Here is an 18961-nt window from a genome sequence, read left to right as displayed (position 1 = left end):
GGCATATTCCATTGCCAAACCCGCCAAAGAAGCCACCAGGTCCGCCCCACCACCCCCCGCCATATCCCGGACCCCAAGGTCCGCCAGGCCCAGGACCCCAAGGTCCTCCCGGGCCTGGACCCCATAGACCTCCAGGACCTGGACCCCAACCAGGTCCTCCAGGACCATGGCCCCATCCACCAGGCCCACCCCCTCCAGGACCTCCGCCCCAACCACCAGGCCCTCCCCCTCCAGGACCTCCACCCCAACCACCCGGCCCTCCCCCTCCCGTCGCCCTCCACCCCACTCCACCGCCACCACCACCTCCACCCCACTCCCACCCGCCCGTCCTCCACCCCACTCCCACCCCCACCCCACCCCCACCTCCACCTCCACCTCCACCATCTCCACCTCCGCCATCCATCACTAACACTTTATCTCAATATTGGCACCACCACAGGTAGCGAAGTGGAATAATAGTGTCAAGCAAAAGAAGCTTTCTAAGAGTACTCCAGATGTAGCTGACCGGCTGATCCAATTTGAGCTAGCTTAACCTCTAAGGATTATGTAATCCCATTGCCAGTAGTACTACATGAGGACACTTCTAACAACTACTCTTACTCAAACCTGTAAGTCAAACTAGACAACACATATCCTTATCTCTGCAAGTCTACTTACCATTCCAACTTACATCAGTACTACTAACAAACTGAGCATTTGATAATCTTCTAATTCAAGAATAAATACAACTCCACCCCCAACTTACTGATAGTAAAAGATCAGATCATCTAACTTTACTGGGAGTAGACTAGGTCCTATTTGCTCTAGCAATGGAATGACAGTCTTTGAATTTCTATCAGAACCAGACATAGAGTTCATACATAAACCTACTGATCATGCTAATTTTGCAACAGAGAGAACAATCATCAACTAAACACTGCAGAAAGTATGAATGCTTTCTGTGTTAGAAAGTAGATTTTGTAGTGCGTCAATTAGTATTCAACATTTGGTACTTGCATAGCACAAGATAAGATCATTCTTAGGAGCTCATTGAACAATCAAATCATTTCTCAAAGGGATAGATTACAGGGATGAACAAATGTCTTTCTCATTTAAATTTGGAAGTTAACAAGGTTCTCGTAACATGTAATTGAAGAACTCAGCACAAAGCTCACGGTACAACTCCCTTCTCTAAACTCTACATTAACAAGACTCGAACTGTGGTAAGAATAAGCTGACATAACAAGACTTGAAATGCAATGAGGTGATAATAAGCTGCGTCCAACAGAGAGCTTTGTAACATGCATGACTATTAATATGTAGAGCTCTCAATTATTAAGTGCTACATTAAAATACAGATGCAGAAACCTCAATGTAGTAGTAGTAAACAAACTATCAGAATGGGGGAGGAGGTCCTCCGGGTCCTCCAGGAGGTCCAAATCCACCACGAGGTCCACCAAAGCATTCATCTAGCAAACAGCAGCAGCACAAGCAGTAGAAGCTGCCATTTTGCCAATCACAACACAATGTAGTTTTCAGTCTAATATACTTGACATGTTGCAAGCTAACAGAAACAAGTCACAAGAAATGCCAAGATATCAAAACTCATACTTACCAAGAAGATATCATGTCACATAGGCCATTGCCAAACCCACCAAAGAAGCCACCAGGTCCTCCCCACCAAGGTCCGCCAAATCCCGGACCCCAAGGAGGTCCGCCAGGCCCCGGACCCCAAGGTCCTCCCGGGCCTCCCGGGCCAGGACCCCATGGTCCTCCTGGTCCTCCTGGCCCTCCTGGTCCTCCTGGCCCTCCGGGTCCTCCTCCCCATCCACCAGGGCCACCCCCTCCAGGACCTCCACCCCATCCACCAGGCCCTCCTCCTCCTGGACCTCCACCTCCGCCCGGACCACCTCCGCCATGCATGGCTGACCCTTTATCAGAATATTGGCACCACCGCAGCTAAAAGAACCAGGTAGCCGAGTGATGTATAAGAGTGTAGCAAGAAAAAGAACCACTCTGAAGAGTACTAGTCTAGATGTTAGTGATCCTACAGAGTACCAAAGGTTGAGCTACAAGTGTAAGAGCATTTGATTATAATCCTAAATGAAGACACTTCTAACACCTTCTCGAACTCTAAACCTGCAAGTCAAACTGGACAGCACCTATCCTTCTTTCTACGAGTCTACTTACCGTTCTAACTTATATCAGTACTACATACAACTGAATATTTGATAAATGAATTTTTAGTGCAACAATAAGTACAAGTCCAACCCTCAACTGATTGATAATCTTCCGGCATAGTAGATCTCATCAATTGCTCTAGTAACGGACAGACAGTTTATTTAGATCAGAAACAAACAGAGTTCATGCACGTACCTTCTGATTCATACTAATTCTGCTGCAGAGAGAACAATCATCATCTAAACAATTATCTAAGCCATCTGTGTCAGAGAATCAAGGCTAGTTTAGTAATTAAGGTGCCTGTCGTACTTGTTTGGTATTAGGGTTGTATATATACCTCTGTAGGGAGCTTTTGCACACAAAAATGGCTAAACCCAAAGTGAAAGAGTGCTTGGAAGAGCTCTTGAAGTTCACCCTTGAATCTCACATAAAGGGTACCCTGGAAATCGACCTAGCCTTGCCAACTGACTTCTGCTCTCATCTCCTCAACAACCCGAAAATCGACACCACCAATTCCACACAGGAAGAAGGAAAGGAAAAAACCCCAAATCCTTTATACAAGCAACTAGCACTAGCCCTATTCGAATCCATCACTTCCAATGCATGTTCTGAGACACATAGTTTCGATCAGGGTTCTAAAATCCTAAACACTCTCAAGTCTGTGGACTTTGAACTCCATGTTCAGGAGCCCTTTTTCACACAAATCAAAGACGGCCTAAAGACAATAGAAGGAAGGTGCAATGTTGGTGACTACAGTCGAATCGGATCAGGAGCACTGATCCTCTTCAACAAATGCCTGATTGTCGAGGTTAAGGAGGTCCGATCGTATGGTTCGTTCTCGGATATGTTGAAGGCAGAGAGCCTGGAGAAGGTTCTTCCTGGTGTGAAAACCATTGAAGAAGGTGTTCAAGCCTACAGGAGATTCTACACTGAAGAAACTGGAAGGTCCAATGGTGTCATTGCCATATGCATCGAGAAATTGCCTGCCCAAGTCTACATGTATTTTGCTAAATTATTGTCCGATTTGGGTTGTGAGGGTATTCAAAGCCTCTTGCAGCTCAATTCACATGAATTCAGTGTCTAAATTTGTAGCTTTATCAGCAATTTACTAATGAGAAACATCTTTTTTTAATTTTTGAGCAATTTCTGAGCAAGGAAACAAAGCATAAGATCTGAAATCAAAGAAAGGCCTCAGATTAGCATTTTGGCACATTCCTCACGCCAACGACCACCGATTGTGGGAGGAAATGGAAATCCACACAATTGCGCAAATACGGCGTCGTTGGTTCCATGGCCTCAACGCTTCTCATCATCAGCCAAAACGCGACACCTCCTCTGAAGAAAGGAAAAGAAAATCCCAAATCGATCTTGTAAAAGAAAAACCAATTAGAAATTCGCACAATAAAATGAAAAAGATTGGATCTTTCTGAAACTTTAGAAACCTATAGAGCAGCCAAGGAACACCGTCGAAGGGTGTCTGTTGTGGCTGGAGCTTTCCCTCTTTATATCTTTGCAAAATTCACACTGATGCCCCGGCCCGTTATTTGTTTCAAGTTTAACCCCTAACTATTTACGTTTTTTTCACTTATAATTCTTTTCTCTTCTTGTTTTTGTTTGCTACTCTTTTCAATGGGTTTCTCCTTTTCTTCTTGTTCTTCTTCTTCTTCTTCTTTTTTTTTAATAACAATCTCTTCTTGTTCTTACACCTTTGTGCAAGGGCAAACCTACTTACCTACAACTGCGAGCCTAAACAAAATTCTTCTTTTGAATTCCTTGTACATCAGAAGCAGAAAACGATTAAAACATTATGAATGGGCCATCACACTGCTACTATTTTTGCTCATCCTTTCCCTTCCAAACTTACTGTCTTCTCACCTCCATCTGCCATCTCCCTCTATTTCTAAGTCTACTCACGAAAATTCAATCGATTCTTAGGCGAATTCAACTGAACACGTCTACGTTTCTTAGTCAAATTGTCTACGTTTTGAAGTTTAGCCCATCATCAACCGTCGACTGATCTTAAACTTGGACGGGGTTTGTCTCGGACTCTCGGTTGACTTTTACACGATTTCAAGTTAGTATACTTCATAGTTCATCGGCTGATGCCACTATTTTTGGTTACCATTATTTGACTCCAAAAATATACAACCTTACGGGCCTGAACAATACAGAGGTGGATAAAACGAAAACAAGAGTCGAAACGGCCCAGAAATATGGCCCATCCATGCTATGGGCCTCTAAAATTTGCAAGGTTGTGTACATACAAAGTGGCCCAGAAGCCCCAACCTAATTAATTCGGTTTCTCTCTAATTTTCAAGAACAAAATCAACATCAGAATTATGGTCCCAGATTAGGCAAAGCTGTCGAACAGATTGGGACTGGAACGGGTGGTCCATTATTAGTTGGACCATTACATGATATATAGCTACATAGTTCAATCAATGAAGTAGAGCCATCCGATCAAATCACACCCTCCATCAAGAGGACCACGAACCTAAGACAGCTACGTAATTAGAACCAAAAAGGTCCCATGAAATTAACTTATCGAAGCCCTAGAGATGAAGGAGAATTTTGATCTTACACCCACCAAAGTGGTCCTTAAGTTGAAGGACATGAGCATTGTAACAAATGATCCAGCTTCTTTTGCCCCCAACAAAGCATGCTTCATGGTACGAATGTGTTGCTGGAGATGGTGGTACCAGTTACGGTTTTGGGAGTATTGGGCTAGCACAAGTTCTCTCCTCCGATGTGAAGGCAAGTCGATAGCCGTAAGTTTTAATCAAGTTGGGTACAACACTAAATGGACGTGTTTTATAGTGTTTAAGCTTAGAGCAACTCGAACAGTTTTCTTGTAAATATTAAGTTTGGTGTTTTCACCGTTGTAAGTTAGATTTAAATGTAAGTTACTTGAATGTGATAAAATTGTACCTAGCTACGTGTATCCATTAATTATAGCTCATGCATAGCTCCCAACTACTTTGTGTACATGAGAGGTCTACTATATTTTGTACAAACACAATCTCTTATCCTCAAGTGATCGTCTCAAATTAGAATGAATCTGATATCTTATTTTATGAATTCTTTAATACATGCATGTTAAACATAAAAAAGATTAATGTGTGAAATTTGTTATACTATTGAATTTTAATCGTTCTTTGATTCTTAACATCATTAGCGCTATATCAATGTTTTCTCACAATAAACAAATAAAAAATCATTCAAATCATCCAAAAATTGATACCCGATAATTAAAGAAGAGACGATAACAATCACGAGTTGGAAAAACTATGGTTGAACTTGTTCTCATAAGAATGACCGATGACTAATGGAGACACCGGCCATGAACATGCATATTGTTTCTTTAATCAGATGCCTCATTTTCTCCACATATAGGACAAATTGAGAAGCTTATGACTGAAATAGTATCAAGAAGCAACGAAGTAATGGCGTAAGAGAACTGATTTGCTAATTTAATTGATGGCTAACTATGGATAGTTCCTCTCCAAATAATTAAACAATTAAACCATGAATTTCATGAGCTCAAGCTATTCTTATAGCTATACTGTTAGAGCATGCGTACCGAATCTTAGTTTGTCTTTCTTGTAGACAAACTCAGCAGAAAGGTTCAAGGAAGGCTGCGGGTAGAACATGGTGCCTCTACTTTTAATGGAAACCAACCAGTTCATATATCCGATCTCTAACATGTATAGAACATATGGATCTATATATCTGCAACTGTAATAGTAGTACAGTTGAGCTTGGATCCAAGTTCGTACGTACTAGCTTGCATGAACATGGCAGATGTTGTTGAAGCGTTTTCATGTAAATGATTGCTGGTGTCAATTACCAGATAGTTGGGTACGAACTGTATTTGATCCTATAAGTTCTGCGACATGGAACTATTATTAGGAGAATCTATCATCGTTTTGTTCATATTACATGTTTGGAGTTGCTTATGATTTACAGAGTTACAGTTTAGATTTGCGTCTACCATCGACATGATAAAAGAAAAAAATAAGAATTACTGAATTAGAAGAATAAAAAAAATCAATAAGAACACTAGAAGGAAGATATCGAAATTAAGTAATGTCTTGCATTATTGAAAATATCTACTTATAACTAAATAATTTCGAGCTTAATGCTCGAAATTTTAGTTTTCATGTTATCATACCAAATTGTTCGTGAGTTGACATAACACCCAATACGCATGTGATCTCATATCAATCACCTGTGTGTGCGATCGGCTTCAAGTTTCACCATATGCATGTGTATGCATGTGTATTTGAGGTCATATATACCTCACGTTAAAATTTTGGATAGATTGTAAATTAAAAGATAAGATGAGTGCCGATTTGAACAATATCCATTTCTAGTACCAACATCCTTAATTTAACAATGTGATTACGATATACGGAAATTAAGTATAGATGCACTACTTACATACGTTCTCCTTCATCTAACTTCTTCTTTTCGTACGATTAGTCTAATATGACAGGAGCTTATACGTGCTTTCTCTTCTCGTCATCTCTATCCAAATTCGTTTTCGAGAAACACACCTTCATGCAAATCAAAGATCAAAGAAAGCCACATTCTAATCGTGTGTACTTCCAATCTCCAATCAAAATTCCAGTTTTACCTAAAAGATACACCCACTACGCCACGTGTCGAACACATAGATTCATAGGCCGGAAAAATTAGGTAAAATTCCAACCTTTGTCCAAAAGCTCAACCTAACTGTGAAAAAGGCACGACGAAAAAACGAGTTACAATGATCACGATCAAATTGGACGTAGCGTAAACCACAGTCAACCATACAGATTAAGAAGAGCGTCCCGCTGAACCACCTGCCGCCACGTCAGTACTTGTACACAGTACAGGATGTGATTCCTGAGAGAGATGATCGCCGTCGGTGATGATAAGTATAGCCACCATTGTCAAAGCGCGCAGCACTGTTACTGTTACTGTTACTGTTGCTGTTACTTTCGTAAAGCTTTCCCTAAGCTTCTCTGCTTTGCTTTCTCTATGCTTAACTTTTCTGTTATCGGTCAAAACCACAGGTCCAAATCGTAGCCGAAGGTAAAAAGCTCACGCCAAGGAAGGAGAAGATAGTGAGAGAGAGATTAAAGGAAAAGGTGGTGTAGGTCTGTCACTGAAGTTTTGATTAGACGGAGCAGGCCGGCACAACTAGGGCAGGCAGACTTTGGACTTTGGAGGCCACCCCGCCCCCTCTCTAGTGATCCTCTCCTCCTCATCTTCTTCTTCTCTGAAAACTACAAAGGACGTCTCACCCGCCATGCGGCCAGTTCTTGTTAATTTAGGGACCCCCCCCCCTCCCTACAAATTTTGGGCTTTATGTCCTTGGTTGTGTCTCTCTTGTCTCCGGTGTCAACTGGTGCCTCGGTTTATCAGTTTACCTTTACCTCGCAAATGCGGGTGATATGGTTATATTTACCCTAGCCTCCATCGACCAGAAGATCTCTCGCAGACAAAGATCATCCTATATCTGCACGTTGTTAAGTCATAACAAGAGTTTTAAAATTTGCATTGTATAAGCATTTTTGGCATGGCTAATTGTTGGTTAATTTCCATGAGGATCGACTACATACTTATCTGTTTTTTTTTTGATAAGAAACTGAACTCAATTAAATTGAGGTGCCTCTAGTGCACCCGAGATTTACAACGTCAAAAACCAAAGCAAAAGATGTTTCTGACGGAATATTCTCCTCCCAAAAACATAAATTACTAAGCCTATGACGTAGATTGACTAAAATATTGGCTACAAAGTTTGCTTCTCTAAACACATATTTAAAACACACAGACTCAAAGGAGTTGCTCAAAGTCTTGATGTCTTGGATTAACTTGAGCAGCCTCCACGGTGGTGTAGAAACTCCATTACTTATCTGTTTTACTATCTCTTATTTTCGTTAGTAGGAGCCATCTAATATACACCATGGTTTCTCGATTTGATATACACCATAGTTGAGTGACCATTCTTAGCTTATCCACCTTTTGTTCTTTTTAAAGTTGTAGTCAACAAAAGTTTGCGACATTTCCTGTTTGATGCCCACTTAGATCCAAGCCCTATAGCTCTAGGCCTCTAGCAAGGCACTATAGCCACAACGATAGGTGCATGCTCCATTCCTTGGGGTGTCAAGATCTTGGTACAAGGTATCAAAGCTCTATTGGAAAAAGAAAAAGAAAAAGAAAACATTCACAATTTTCTTATTTAGTTTATTTTACATCTTGTTTTGTGTCCTCAGCTTCCATTTGAATCAACTCATAAGAGTATATATCTCTTTTCATAACAAAATAAATAAATAAAACAAAGATACAAATTAAGATGAAGCCTATATGAGTCTGTGGAGTGTTATGTGCCATCCCTTCCTCACCTAACATATTGGTGGCAGCTTGTCTCAGATTGGTTAGTTTATACTATTGCTAATGAGTCTATGTGATGAGTTTTATTTCTACATTGAGTAGACTGTTGAGTTGTTTCAAGTGGAGTGCGGTACTTTTCCTAATGTTTATTAGGTTTAATGAGACCACTCCTTAATGTAATTCCTCTATTGAAATAAACTATTTGATAAAAAAAAAAAGAAAAAAAGATGAAGCCTATATGAAACAAGAAAAAACAAAACAAACGCATTTACTTAATACATCTTGTCTCAATCGTTTGCATCGTCCAATATGTCTTGATTGGTTCTCTTTTAGATTTTTACATATCAATCAATCAACGTTGATGATCAAGCTTTGTACCGTATCTCATATAACGACGATGAATGGTTTCAACAACAAATTATAGTGATCCATACATCATTTCTGGTATGTACAATACTAAGGCTTTTTCAATGTGTCATTGCCTCATTGGTAATAATTATTATCCTCTTGATATAATTTTCTGGATTCAGCTGATGAAAATTCTACATTTCTCTTAAATACTGCTCGGATTCGATTGGTGTCTTCTGACTTATGTTACATATCATCGATTAGTATACAAATTCAAAGTTTGGAAGCACTAATTGCTCGTGATGTAGATGGAGAGAGTGATTAGAGTTTAATCAATGACAAGATAAAGACTCTTCCACTAACGTATAAGAAATTGACAACATTATCAAATGTCATTAACAAATCATCAAACTTAGGTTTCAATCACGTGGAGAGTTATAATTATATCTATGATATGAATCACTTGATGCGCAAACAAGTCATATGGGGCATCATATCATAGCTTTCAAATACATTAAAGTGATCATTAATTTAGACCTAGTATCTCCTCATGAAATCATATCATTCAGATTTTTCTGTTGCCATTACTTTCTACCGGCTTGCTTCACATCTCATACGTACGTACGTTAATAGACATTACTTTTTCAACAATCCATTATAAAAAGAAAAACAGAGAAAATGAAAATACCTACTATGCTAGGGCTTGGGGCGCACCACCTCGATCAAGGTGGTGGCGCAGGCGAATTCCTTGTTCATGGGGAGATCATTCTAGGCCAGCTTTAACCTATGTCTTTTTGGCCTTGTCAATTTCGCCCGTGGAGGGATGGCTTCGGGATACGACGAAGCGGGGATTCTCGAGCAAGAATCGGCATTTTGAGTGGATATGGAGTTGTTGCGATGGAAGAGATCTAGGGCTTGGGGTGCACCACCTCGTTCGGGGGTGGTGGCGCAGGCGAATTCCTTGTTCATGGGGAGATCATTCTAGGCCAGCTTTAACCTATGTCTTCTTGGCCTTGTCAATTTCGCTGGTGGAGGGATGGCTTCGGGATTCGACAAAGAGGAGATTCTAGAGCGAGAATTGGCATTTTGAGTGGATATGGAGTCGTGATGGAAGGGATCTAGGCAGTACTTATCTAAGTTGCAAGTGATGGTATTGTTGATGGCGGCGGTGAGCGCTAGGTGTCGAGGGGTGAAGTCAGAGGTGTCACATTAGTTCGGGTTTGGGGCGTAATTGTATATAATACATTGGTACAAGATGATTTACGGGTCATGTTTGTCGTTGTTTAACAAGTTGCGGTGTTGTCGAATCCACCAGTCGAACCCTTGCTACCCTATTGTCGGGCTCTATGTTTTGGGCAACTGTTCAGGGTTTCCGGATATGTTGGTTGGTATGGTGGCAGATTACAAGCTGGTAGTGGTCTCAATCTCCATCAAGCTTTGGGGTTGGAGGTCTAGGCGGGGGTGCCTTCGTTGAGGAAGATTGCACTGTTGAGGTTTCGACTATGGGAAGGACGATAGGGTGCCCAGTTTTATCACTTTATAGGTGCCCTTAATGGTATTGGGTTTTCTTTTAGGCTTGGTGTTCATGTTGGGGTAAGGTTTTGTTGGGGGACTTCTCTTAGGATTAGGCTTCATTCCTTGCTATGGTGGCTTTAGCGATGGTGGTTGAAAAGGACAACCTTGGGTGACCCCCATTTGCGTATGGTGGTTCCTTGTGTTAGAATAAGCTAGTGTTTGAGTTTCTCTTAACCCTTTCGGTCGTAGTTTGTTACAATTTTACTTTCATGCTGGTTGAACTTTAAGGTAGTTTCACTAAGGTCTCATTTGTTTCGTTGAAATGAAAGTAATTCATTTGTTTTTCCTACAAGAAGGGAAACGACAATTCCCGAGTACCTTCTATTGCGATGTTTGGTGACGTAAAACAACTCATCCAGACAGTTGTTAAATAGTGTAATAAAATAATGTGTTGTGAGTACTAAATGCAAGAAAATGAGATAAGAAAGTTGTTTATTTTGGATTTTGGAAGAAACTACTTCCCCTCATATTTCCTTTCCCTTCATGAAAACGTTTCATTTCCTTCAGCGTTCCCAAAGGGACAACTTTGCTTTTTTAATAGTTAAACGAGGCCTAAGTTGCTTTCAGGTTGTCTGGTATGAGTAAAATTCTTTTTACCCATGAAGACAAGTCACGTTTGTAATTATCATTTCTTTGGTTTTAGAAGGTTGCACGTCTGATTAGATAACTAGTGCAATTGAAGCTGATAGTGGTTCAGACTAAAAAAAAAAAAAAAAACTGGTAGTGGAATAATGCACCAGTCCAAGGACGAAGAAGGGATAATCTACTATATAATCCTTCATAAATATAGGGATTTAAGAGAAGAAAAGCCTATGTTGTTCTTTAATTACTAGTTGCGTACGAGGTTAAAGGGATATAGCAGTTTTATTTTTTGAACCTCTCTGTATACAACCTTCCCACTTAGGGAAAGATGGAAATCACGCAGTAATATAACATGCGAAAGAAGCTAGCTAGGAGATACAAAGTGTCACAAAGGTGATTGTTATACAAAAAAGGGCTACATTTGTTCATGAAGCTCTTACTTTCATGTGTTAACTACGCTTACGACAATGATTATTGCTCATAACCATAAACCTTTGTGGATATCTTGTTTGAAAACCTTCTTAATTTTGTTGCGAGATCGTTTAACAACTTAAGTTTATTATGTTTAACACAATGATAATTTTCGTCGATAGAATAACACATCAATAACTTAAGATCATATAAACAAGTATGTAGTGACTTACGTGTATATGCTAGCATACATTTCGCTCAGTTGTCACAACTTAGGTTTGCTTATAGTATCATACTATTCATTACTAATCTCTTTCTGCATCTTATGTTTTCTTTAATCTCATCCACATTGAACATGCTGCTTCACTTGTATGGGTATTAACAAAACAAATATACGTCAAAACCTTAGTAGGTGAAAATATGAAATATACAATAAATCTATGTACCAAAACAAATATAACAAAGTCATAAGTTTGGATTATCATAATAGTACATCTGCATTGAGAATTGGGGAAGGGTACAATTTTTTTTCCTTAATTATTTATCTTTGCAATATTTATAGGTCCTAGAATTCGTCCAAAAGAAGCATTTTGAAAGAAATAAGTGAGCGGTCAATCAAAAAATATCTGAACAAAATACCATATTAAAAAATATCATATGAGTTCCTATTAAAATTTCATTTGAATGTCGTTGTATTTTAAATAAATATCATATGAGTTCCTATTAATAAAAAATATATCATATGTGTTCATGAATATTTGAGGCATGAAAAATTGGAAATTATTTTAAATTTTTTTTTCGATGCACATATTTTGTTGAATGATGTAAGAAATAATTTTTGAAAACACAGAAATACAGCAAGCAAGTCCAAGCTATTTCAGTCGAGAAGAAGAGAGATTCCCGGAGAACCGAGCGTGGGGTTAGTAATTAAATCCTCTGATTTTTTATTAATTATATTATATTTTAAATCTTAATCACGATATTTCACCAATAAACAATCATCTTTACGTGCATGACAACTCAGCTCACCATTTAAATACTGGGGATTAAAATACTAATTAACTGATTAAGACCTAAGTTTCCGAGCAAATTTTGTATTTATTTATTTATTTTCAAACGCTTTTTGCTGTTCCTTGTAATAAAATAATACCGAGTAGAGACAAGCTGTACCATCCAGCTGACCGATAGGAAAATCTCAACCGTTCGTTTCAACTCGACATGAAAAGGGACAGGTCCATCATCCATGAAGTCCATGCCATAGCAGTGGATCGCAATAATACCATGACATTTACGGACTGACTATTTTACCCTCATTTAAGCGCGAGCGTAACTAGTTGGGTCGTGATCCTAGGAGGGTATCTTCGTACTCTGACTAGCGCCTGGCCCTTGTTATGTACGTCGTACCCCGGGGAGCCTGCGGCCCTGAGTGAAAATTATCCGGCTTTTTAACCGTTTACGGTCCACAAATATTAATTACCCACAGAGGCATCCGTATACATTACTCATTTACTCGCATTGTTTACCGCACACGGTTAAAAACGTCTACATCGAATGGTCTTTGATTTGGATGCCACGTGGAGTTGTTTGTAGTAAATAGTAGCAGTATAGTACCTTTGAGCAATTTCGCTGCCCATCATGACCATTCAATTGGACAATAAGTGACATGCTATTATTAGCTGATATTATATCTCTATAATTTTTACCTTTTTTATTTTGTTTTTTTTCGCCATAACTATCTAAAAAATAACTATCCAATATTTTATTGTATCCCACTTTTGTGTATGTCTTTCATTTAAGCCAAATTAAATTTGGTGTTTCTATCACTTGATTTTTCTCAACTTTATCGTTTAAGAGTTTCTGTCACATTCTTGAAAATTAAAATTTAAAGTAATACAATAGGATCCAATACAATATTTCGTAGAGATCTATGCTAGAGTTAAGTGAAACTTCTTAGAAAGTTTTGAAGGATATACTAGTAGAAATAGTGAAATTTTACCATGAACAAAATAGCTAGTAAAAACTATTTCTTTTCTACGTTCAAGGGAATATGGTAAATAAGTAATAATAATACATGAGTGACAAGCGGGTACAGTGAATTTGATTGCGGACCTGATAGAATGATACAAGTCACACATGATTCGACGGCCGTGATGTCATCATAACCCAAGCGACTTCACATCAAATCATTCCTTGTTATTTTAAACCAATTACGATTACGATTAATATTATTATTATTTACCTCCATCTCTTCCCAAGTGGTCCCCACGATATACTCTCCCACAGATCCAGCCGTGCATTGCGAATCATGAGATTCCCCCTCACACACACTACCCATTCCGCTACACATCACCACACTTTACCCCAACCCAACTCCTCCCCCATTTTATCGCGATAATATCACGAGACGGCGATATGGTCCGAAATATCGCTTCCCCTTTGGCTCCACTCCCTTATGTACACCCGTTTTCTGCGGCTGCCCTTGGTCGCCCAGCGGATAAGACCACCCCCACTGCCACCGCGCATCCGACGGCTGAGGATTCACGACTCACACGTGTCGAGATCGCGGCGCTGAACCGGCACCAGTCGCACAGAACCCACCACTGGGTTTTTAACCATGGTTAAAAACTAACCTCACCCCAAGCTCCCCCAACATAAAACCTTATCCTCTTTTCTTTCTCTCTCTCTCTCTCTGCATCTCTCTCTAGCTCTCCTCTTCTACACTGTAAAAGAAAAACCAATTTGCTCTCAGAAATGGAGTCTCAGATCTAAAATCCAAATCACACAAACCTAAACACAGTCCCTGAGCTCCCACTGCTTCTCTTTCTTCTCATTCTTCGCTCGCTTGGTTTGGATTTCGAATCGGTTTTGAGATTTGGGAAATGCTGAGAATGGCGAGCTCGTTCCCGGAGGAGGTGCTGGAACACGTGTTCTCGTTCCTGCAGTCGGACGGCGACCGGAACTCGATCTCGCTGGTGTGCAAGTCGTGGTACGAGATCGAGCGGTGGTGCAGGAGGAGGATATTCGTCGGGAACTGCTACGCTGTCAGCCCTAGGATTATGATCAGACGGTTCCCAGACGTTAGATCCATCACGCTCAAAGGGAAGCCTCACTTCGCCGACTTCAATCTGGTCCCGGAGGGCTGGGGTGGCTATGTGTACCCCTGGATCGCCGCCATGGCCAGTGCCTATCCGTGGCTGGAAGAGATCAGGCTCAAGAGGATGGTCGTCACCGACGAGAGCTTGGAGCTGATTGCCAAGTCTTTCAAGAATTTCAAGCTGCTTGTGCTTTCGTCCTGTGAGGGGTTCAGCACTGATGGCCTGGCCTCCATTGCCGCTAATTGCAGGTTCATCTCTCTGCTGGTGATGTCGATATCTATTGCTCTGTGTGGTTTTGATTTGTTGGTTTTCTTGAGCTTTTGGGGTTTCCGTTTGGATTCCGAGGAAGATGGAAAAGGAAGTGTGGATCTTGTGAACAGTTGCTGGAGCTTAATTTCCAAATTTAGTCAGACCTTAAATAGTAAAATTCATGATTTGAAAATGTTGATTTTTTTCAGCTTTTTTGCTACATTTTGATTCAAAGTTTTGCTTTTTTGTTTTCTTTTCTTATAATCGTGGGGTTATGATTTAAGGGGTTAATGACTGTAAAGGTCTAAAACTTTGAGATTTGTTTTGTGAGCTTCACATTGTTGCCTCCATTGGCTTAACGGTGGAATTGTTGCCTTGTTGTGTTATTGATGTTTAGTGACTGGAATTGGTTTAGCTCTGTTGCCAGTGTCACATCCATCATTTTCTGCATTTGTTTCTGATAGATCTGAGTGGAACCCCTTGTTTTTACTGTACAAAATCTAGGCAAGATCACCTGAATTACTTTTTCTGTTTGAATACTTTGTTGTATTGGACTGTTTTGGCTTGATGTTCATTTCTAATTTTGGATGGTTGCTCTTTGGACAGTGTATTGATTTTGCGTTCCCAGATGTTTCTTTGTAATTTTTGTTTCTGTAGTACATGAAGGCCTCTTTTTGCTGATATTAAGCTTTTATGAAGATTCTTCAAGTTACTTCTGGATGAGTCTTTTGAGTTTGATCACCTCTTGCTTTTGAAAAACTCAGATTGGCAACAATTGTGAAGTTTTATTTCTTGAATGGTCAACTTATTCTTGTAGACTCTGATTTTGTGGAAAGTTAGTTGAATAATTTTACAGCTGCACTTGGTACAATTCTTCTTGTTGCCGAAATTGTGAAACATCTCTTCCTTTAACGCCTGAACTGTTTTAAATTTCTAATGCAGGAATTTGCGGGAGTTGGACTTGCATGACAGTGATGTGGAGGACCTAAGTGGGCATTGGCTGAGCCATTTTCCTGATACCTACACGTCACTTGTCTCTCTTAACATTGCATGCTTGGGTTCTGAGGTTAGTTTCTCTGCCCTGGAGCGCCTGGTGGGTAGGTGTCCCAACCTGAGGAGTCTCAGGCTCAACCGTGCAGTGCCCCTTGACAAGCTATCCAATCTACTTAACCGTGCGCCTCAGCTGGATGAGTTGGGGACAGGGGCCTCCTCAGCTGAGTTGCGGCCTGATGTCTTGTCAAACTTATCAGGTGCCCTCTCGGCCTGCAAGGAACTCAAGAGCCTGTCTTGGTTTTGGGATGTGGTTCCAACTTATCTTTCAGCTGTGTATTCTATATGCCCTGGCTTAACTTCGCTGAATTTGAGCTACGCCATTATCCAAAGTCCTGACCTTATTAAGCTTGTTAGCCAATGCCCAAATTTGCAGCGCCTTTGGGTATGTTTATGTTTTATTTTATTAATTGTTTTTGTTACTTTCCTGGCAATTTCTTTAATTTCTGTTCTCTTATGCAAATGTGTTCCGCTTGCCAATTCCATTATGTAGCTAATCAATAATGACTACAGGTATTGGATTACATTGAAGATGTCGGCCTTGATGCCTTGGCGGCGTCTTGCAAGGATCTGCGAGAGTTGAGGGTGTTTCCATCTGATCCATATGTGTTGGAAGCAAATGTGTCCTTGACAGAACAAGGCCTCATTTCTGTTTCCGAGGGTTGTCCAAAGCTACAGTCAGTTCTGTACTTCTGCCGCCAAATGTCTAATGACGCCTTGATCACCATTGCCAGGAATCAACCCAACTTTACTTGTTTTCGCCTTTGTATAATCGAGCCCCGAACTCCTGATTATCTTACTCGTGAGCCACTTGATGTGGGTTTCGGGGCCATTGTTGAGCGTTGCAAAGATCTCCGGCGCCTGTCTGTTTCTGGTCTGTTAACTGATCGTGCATTTGAGTACATTGGAACTTATGGCAAAAAGTTGGAGATGCTTTCAGTAGCCTTTGCTGGAGAGAGTGACTTGGGACTTCATCATGTGCTGTCGGGTTGTGATAATCTTCGGAAACTTGAGATTAGGGACTGTCCTTTTGGTGATAAGGCGCTTTTGGCCAATGCTGCAAAGCTGGAGACAATGCGATCCCTTTGGATGTCTTCTTGCTCAGTGAGTTATGGAGCATGTAAGCTGCTAGGTCAGAAGTTGCCCCGGCTTAATGTTGAAGTTATTGACGAGAGGGGACACCCAGAATTGAGGCCAGAGAGCTGTCCTGTTGAGAAGCTCTATATATACAGGTCTGTTGCTGGTCCAAGGTTTGACATGCCTGGCTTTATTTGGACCATGGATGAACACTCTGCAGTGAGGCTCACTTGACCACTTGATGGAACACACCCTTGGATTACATTACCAGGATTCAAGATTTGGCATTGAAGCTTACCTTTCGTGACAGCTTAATATGGCTGGTAAATGCATATTGGATGGGTTTGGTATAGCAGCATAGCAGGTAAATGCTTCATATGGCATTCATGGTTTCACATTTAAATATCATTATCGTTATTGTAGCTACGGAAGGAGAGGTATACAGAGGCTCGAGAGCTCGATTGCCATTCATTTTTCCATTGGCTGAGCTTTTGGCATACCGGCTTTGCTTTAGTGATTACTATTAATAAAAAAGAGAGAAAGTTTAGAGTTTAGACTCCTGTTGTTGTAATGTATTAACAGAGCGATTATTTTCGGCACGGCGAGGTATGCAGAGGACCTTTTGCTGCATGTTTATGTATTTTTATGTGGCCCTGTTTTTCAACAGGAAGTTGTAATTTGGAACCCATTTGTATCATTATTAGCGTCTCATCAAATAAAGCTTTTCATTTTCTACTCCACTTCTCTATCTTCATTCTGCATCTGTAGAGGCTCTTCTTTCAGGTGTTCTGTATTGAAATTCAGTAACGGAGACGCTGTAAACAGCGACTAAATCCGACTTTAAAGTTTGAACTAGTGAAGCCTTGCTTTCGTTCTCCATGGAAGCTTTAGCACCTTGTTGCTCCCCTCCCTTGACGATTCCCATTTGGTAGATTGGAAGGTAAAAGAGGAAAGGAAATGCATGGAAAATCAAAATGACTATGCTCTTTCACTGTCCGCCATACATTGTTAGTAACCAAGCAACCCAAAAATGGAAGAAAAAGGAAGCTTGATAGAGGCAGTTCAGTAGAGGAAAAGGGCAAAAGCCAAGTCCTTTGGTAAATGGTCTCTCAGAGTAGTCACAGTAGCCATTGGTGAGTTGGTAAAAGCTTTAATGTCACTGGGTAGAGAGAGAGAGAGAGAGAGACCTCGACTGTTGCGCCACGTGCTAGATTCGGTGACATTGGATGGTGTCCACAACTTTTTGCTTCATTCACGCTCTCTTTTCTAGTCTACCTGATGACCCAGTTCCAGCAGACCCAAACCCAAGAAGGAGGATGAAGAAGATGAACTTGTTTTTAATCCCCCTTTGAATATCAGACTAATTTTCTCTCATGTAGTAAAGCTAACAAAAAACCAAAAGAAGTCACAGGAAGGATAAGTAAAGACAGATAGATTGATAACAACTTATCACAGACACAGCCTTCTCCTCTTCCCCACCACCACATTACTGAAAACTGACCCCCGGAAAATGATAAAAGAGAGAGCTTGGTTAAAAACACTGAGGGTGATGAGATGAAGTGATTTCGCATCACGGTCGGACAAATCTATTGGTACGATGATTTCGTATAAGATCATCATACGAATAAGTTGGTAGACTTTTGCGTGTTCAATATGAGCTGTTTTTAAGTATGAGATTTATGTCATTGAAATTAATGCATGTAATTGATGAGATGTTCGTGTTACCAAGGAAGAACGCTATTACTAGCATCCTGTTAGCACGTGAATGCGGGACGAGGAAAACAGGAGATCTTTTGTACAATGTATTATGTTTTGTTAAATGTGATTAGTAGGTTGGACATCTTATAACACAATATTTCATTGAAGACTTAAATTCAAGACTTGTTTGAGATGAGATGAGTGTGACTGTGGGGCAATCAAACTTTGCAGGATTTTTTTCATTGGTTGATGATGGCCACACGTTTTTGTGGGAGGGCTATTGATGATGTTCATCATTTTTATTCTCTTCCTTTTATTTACCAGAATAATGCACTCTG

General features: G+C 40.4%; 3 protein-coding genes across 3 annotated transcripts; 2 read left to right on the top strand and 1 right to left on the bottom strand.

The window, feature by feature from the left end:
- Positions 1–1071: 1071 nt before the first annotated feature.
- Positions 1072–2025, bottom strand: LOC101308534. Its single transcript, XM_004309645.1, has 2 exons — positions 1595–2025; positions 1072–1480 (listed from the first exon to the last, which is right to left on the bottom strand). Exons 1-2 carry the CDS (start codon positions 1900–1902, stop codon positions 1375–1377), a joined length of 414 nt encoding a protein of 137 aa, XP_004309693.1. The 5' UTR covers positions 1903–2025; the 3' UTR covers positions 1072–1374.
- A 499-nt stretch (positions 2026–2524) lies between these two features.
- On the top strand, positions 2525–3338 carry LOC101291887. Its single transcript, XM_004309667.1, has one exon. The coding sequence runs from the start codon at positions 2525–2527 to the stop codon at positions 3242–3244; it is 720 nt and encodes a 239-aa protein (XP_004309715.1). The 3' UTR covers positions 3245–3338.
- Positions 3339–14137: 10799 nt separating this feature from the next.
- LOC101308246 (protein TRANSPORT INHIBITOR RESPONSE 1-like) lies at positions 14138–17665 on the top strand. Its single transcript, XM_004309644.1, has 3 exons — positions 14138–14797; positions 15741–16233; positions 16362–17665. The coding sequence occupies exons 1-3, from the start codon at positions 14334–14336 to the stop codon at positions 17157–17159; spliced, it is 1755 nt and encodes a 584-aa protein (XP_004309692.1). The 5' UTR covers positions 14138–14333; the 3' UTR covers positions 17160–17665.
- Positions 17666–18961: the final 1296 nt, after the last annotated feature.

The sequence above is a fragment of the Fragaria vesca genome, unplaced genomic scaffold (genome assembly GCF_000184155.1).
Source record: "Fragaria vesca subsp. vesca unplaced genomic scaffold, FraVesHawaii_1.0 scf0513018, whole genome shotgun sequence".
In the NCBI taxonomy this organism is placed as follows: Eukaryota; Viridiplantae; Streptophyta; class Magnoliopsida; order Rosales; family Rosaceae; genus Fragaria; species Fragaria vesca.
This window is presented reverse-complemented; position numbering and strand designations above follow the sequence as displayed.